This window comes from Nicotiana tabacum, chromosome 10 (genome assembly GCF_000715075.1).
Source record: "Nicotiana tabacum cultivar K326 chromosome 10, ASM71507v2, whole genome shotgun sequence".
NCBI lineage: Eukaryota > Viridiplantae > Streptophyta > Magnoliopsida > Solanales > Solanaceae > Nicotiana > Nicotiana tabacum.
In genome coordinates, this window is record NC_134089.1 from 59,968,286 (window position 1) to 59,972,888 (window position 4,603).

Here is a 4,603-nt window from a genome sequence, read left to right on the forward strand (position 1 = left end):
AATTGTTCAAATGTGTTTTGTTAGATAACATGCATATAGGGTTTGCTTTGGTTGAAATGTATTTGCTAGATAACATGCCTATAGGGTTTGCTTTGGTTGAAATGAGTTCTGCCTACTTTACTTTACATGATTAGACGCCATGCCTATAGGGAATAAAATAACTAAGGTTCAATTTTCGTATAGGATCTAAAATCAGCCATAACTAGACATCATTCCTATATGAAGTAAAAATTAGTTTAATTAGAAATCATGCCTTTAGATTTTGAATCAGTTAATTAATTATCTTGCTCATTTCTTTAATAGTCCTCAACATTGTGTTAATTAATATCACTAGAAAAAATGCCTATAAGATAAAGAACTTCAAAATGCTTCCCAGAATTGTGACTGCATATACGCACTTAGGCAAGCCTTAGGGTGTCAAATAATTGTGAAACTCGTTCTGTTTATATGTGAGATTATCCAGGTTTAACAAGCTGTAAAATTAGTAGGAAAACTGGTTAGGACCCTGCCACTTCCCTTAAACCATAAACGATGCATGTTCTATATAGTGATGTTCATCTAGATGTCATGTTCTTAGGATTTATGAACTTTCTTCAAAAATTGTGTTTAAGACGTGTTGTTTGTTTGCCTATATACGTGTGGAGGTAAATGTGAGCCTTCTAACTTACTATCCTTATTTGTTGCCCTATATGTTATTTGCTTGTTGCCTAGATTTTTACCTTTCAAAAAACTGTAGATTGTCTAGAACTATCTAGATTTAGTGGTCCCAAATTCCTCCATGACTATAAGGAAGGGATAGATAGCAGCACGCTTAGAGGTCGTTAATTAAGCTCGCTCATATAACCACTAAGGGGAGGGTAATGTGTAGTAAAAGGATATGATGACCTGCACGCTAATGTCACGTGTAGCCCCTCATTGAGGAGTGATTACCGGGCATTGCATGGGTATGATCCTATAGGCTAATCAACTTAGGACTTCCCTTTCCCAATTCCCATATGTGTTTAAATTCTCTAAACTTTCTTTTCTTTACATATGCATGTGCAAGTTGTTCAAATCTCTCTCTCGCTCCTATTACCTGAATCGTACGTGTACTTAGAATGTGAAAACATACCTGTATTTGCAAATATGTGTTGAAACTGTTTAGTTGTTGTGAACAACTAATTTTTGACCACATCCAAATTCTATACTATTTTAGTGTAAATATTTCTTTTAGGCCTAATCTTAATATTTTAATACTTTTATCTTACTCTTAATAGGTTTTATTTAAAAGAAAAATTCAATTAAAAAACACTACAAAATTACTTATATTCTTAGAATATAAAGTTTATCTCTAAGAAAATCAAAAATATATATGAATAGAGTTTCTTTTAATTATAATTTTAATAAGTAAGCTATAGAATCTTTCTTAGTATGATTTAAAGTGAATGTAAATATTTAATTTTCCTTATATTGTAAGAAATGTTGGCTAATCTTCTTATCTTTATAATTTAATTTATCTTTTAAAATAAAATAGAAATAAAAAAAAACAAAAAGAAAACAAAATGAAGATAACGTAAATGGAGTCCGAAACTTTTATGATGCTTTTTTGGACAAAAAAACATGTTTCTAATGCTAAAAAAAAGGTTACGTAATTACGTAAAACGCAGTACTATACTGCGTTTTACTTTAACGAAAAGTTGGTCGTTAAAGTAAAACGCAGTATAGTACTGCGTATTATTTTTAAAAAAAAATTACTAATTCGCAGTACTATACTGCGTTTTACTTAAAATTTGGGCCCAGCTATATTTTATTAAAGCAATTCGCAGTCCTATACTGCGTTTTAACTAAAACGCAGTATAATACTGCGAATTGCTTTAATAAAATAAAGCCCCTTCTTCTTCCTTGGACCACAGAACCGACGAACCCCATTAAAAAATTTCGGATTCTGCTGGGGGGGGGTTCGATTCTGCTGGTCCCCCCACCCCCGCGTCAAACTTAAAAAAAATTTGGGCCCCACCCATCACCTAAAGAGCAAGGAGTGTAGGTCCCACACACAAGACAAGTTTTGGATTCCTTCTTTCGGGTGCAAAAATTCGATTTCAATCAAATTCAAAAAACTTAAATCGAGGTATTTCGATTTTGTTTATGTCGAAACTCGTATAGTACATGCATATTTGTATTGTTTAATGTGTTTCCATGTTAATTTGTGTTATGTTTGTGTTTAAATTTGTATCTTATACCCAGATTGATTTATTAGCTTTGGTACAAAAAAAATTTAAAATTTGATAAATTATTTGTATTGTTCAAAAATTAATATTATTTATTTTGTTTGTTGTTCATATTTATATTTTATGTTAGTTTTTTTTATATGTAATAGTGACATTTTAGCGTAGTAAAATAAATAGCCTTTTAGTGTAATAAAATATAGTCTTTTAGTGTAGTAAAATAGAGAGCCTTTTAGTGTAGTAAAATATAGAGCCTTTTAGCGTAGTAAAATATAGAGCCTTTTAGCGTAGTAAAATGTAGAACCTTTTAGCATAGAGTCTATGTAGTTTAAGTATGTAGTAACTGCAAACTCTATCCAATTACACTTTACAAAATTAATTATTTAATTTATAACTATAAATTTACAAAAGTAACAAATTAATATATGTTGTAAAATTAACTCCAATATCGAGTCTGGAACCCATACATAATTATTCAGTCCAATATTAAACATAATTAATTATTTAATTTATTAAGCTAACAAAATTCTAAAAAAGTTGAAATTGACACGCATAATAATTAAGGATAACTTGGTGCTGCTGGGACTCAAATATCGAGCCTGGAACCCATACATAATTATTCAGTCCAATATTAAATATAATTAATTATTTAATCATGCATAATAATTAAGGATAACTTGGTGCTGCCGGGCCTCAAATATCGAGCCTGGAACCCATACATAATTATTCAGTCCAATTCAATAATTTTTAATTTAATTCATTAAACTCGCAAAATTCTAAAAATGTTGAAATTGACAAGCATAATAATTAAGGATAACTTGGTGTTACCGGGCCTAAAATATCGAGCCTGGAACCCATATATAATTATTCAGTCCAATATTAAACATAATTAATTATTTAATTCCTTAAACTAACAAAATTCTAAAAATATTGAAATTGATACGCATAATAATTAAGGATAACTTGGTGCTACCAGGACTCAAATATCGAGCCTGGAATCCATACATAATTATTCAGTCCAATATTAAATATAATTAATTATTTAATCACACATAATAATTAAGGATAACTTGGTGCTACCGGGCCTCAAATATCGAGCCTGGAACTCATACATAATTATTCAGTCCAATATTAAACATAATTAATTATTTAATCACACATAATAATTAAGGATAACTTGGTGCTATCGAGCCTCAAATATCGAGCCTGGAACCCATACATAATTATTCAGTCCAATATTAAACATAATTAATTATTTAATTCCTTAAACTAACACACACAATTAATTTTGTTTAAATTATAGTAGACGACATGGACTTTCCTCCGCCTGCGCATCCTGGACCTGCCGAGGATCAGCTACTAGTGTTGCAGGGCGACCATAGGTCCTCCTTTGTATGGGAAGGACAGCTATCGATGCAGGCTCTCCGCCCCAGGAGACCTGACGATTTGTGGGAGTTCATCGTGGAGCATCCTTTCCATGCCCGTGTAGTCACGCGCCTACAGGCTACGGGCTTCTATGCGATTTTTGAGCTTGGACAGATGCAGCTTGATTGGTCTCTCATCACGGCCTTGGTAGAGCGGTGGCGACCGGAGACGCACACTTTTCACTTGCCCACTAAAGAAGACACCATCACGCTGGAGGATGTTCAGGTTTAATACGGGCTGCGCGTAGATGGATGGGTCGTGGCACTGCCCCAGTACATTAAATCCATGACGAATGCACAATTTTTATATATGATGGGGCATTTTACTGGTTATAGACCTCAGGGTGACGCTGGGGGCAGTCGCGTTGCTTTGTCAGCCATCAGAGATCATATGGCTGTTTTGCGCCAAGACATTACCGATGAGACGGAGGATCTCCATATTGAGAGGTACACGCGGTTGGCGCTACTCCTGTTTTTCGGCTTTGTCTTGCTCCCGAACACTTCGGGGAGTCTCGTGAGTATGCGCTTTCTCCATCATCTTCAGCAGTTTGATGCTTTACCCCAGTATAGTTGGGGTGTTGTTGTTCTCGCATACCTGTATAGGAGCATATGCTGGTCGAGCATGGGCCCAGCGGTGGACATATGTGGTTTTCTGCCCCTCCTACAGGTGACAACATTTTCGAATACTCTGTTCATTTCTCCGAATTCTATATGGTCGAAATGACTCATAAATTTTACATCAACCTTTTATCTTAGGTTTGGGCCTGGCAGCGGATCATGCCGTTGCAGCCACCTCTACCACCACTTGCGCCTGGTGAGGCTTATCCGTTTCTCCCTCTAGCTTCTAGGTGGATTCTCCGGCGTGGGAACTACCAAGGGACCGATGCTCATCATAATCTCCCCCTTATCAGGGATGTGCAAGATATGCTGGTGGACGGATAGGTAAATATGTACCTACACTTACTTATTTTAAAT

At 34.8% G+C, this 4,603-nt stretch overlaps 1 protein-coding gene across 1 annotated transcript; it reads left to right on the forward strand.

Moving 5' to 3' along the window:
• Positions 1–3,515: 3,515 nt before the first annotated feature.
• Positions 3,516–3,860, forward strand: LOC142165137 (serine/threonine-protein phosphatase 7 long form homolog). The gene has a single exon (XM_075223757.1). It carries the CDS (start codon positions 3,516–3,518, stop codon positions 3,858–3,860), a length of 345 nt encoding a protein of 114 aa, XP_075079858.1.
• The last annotated feature ends 743 nt before the right edge of the window (positions 3,861–4,603 follow it).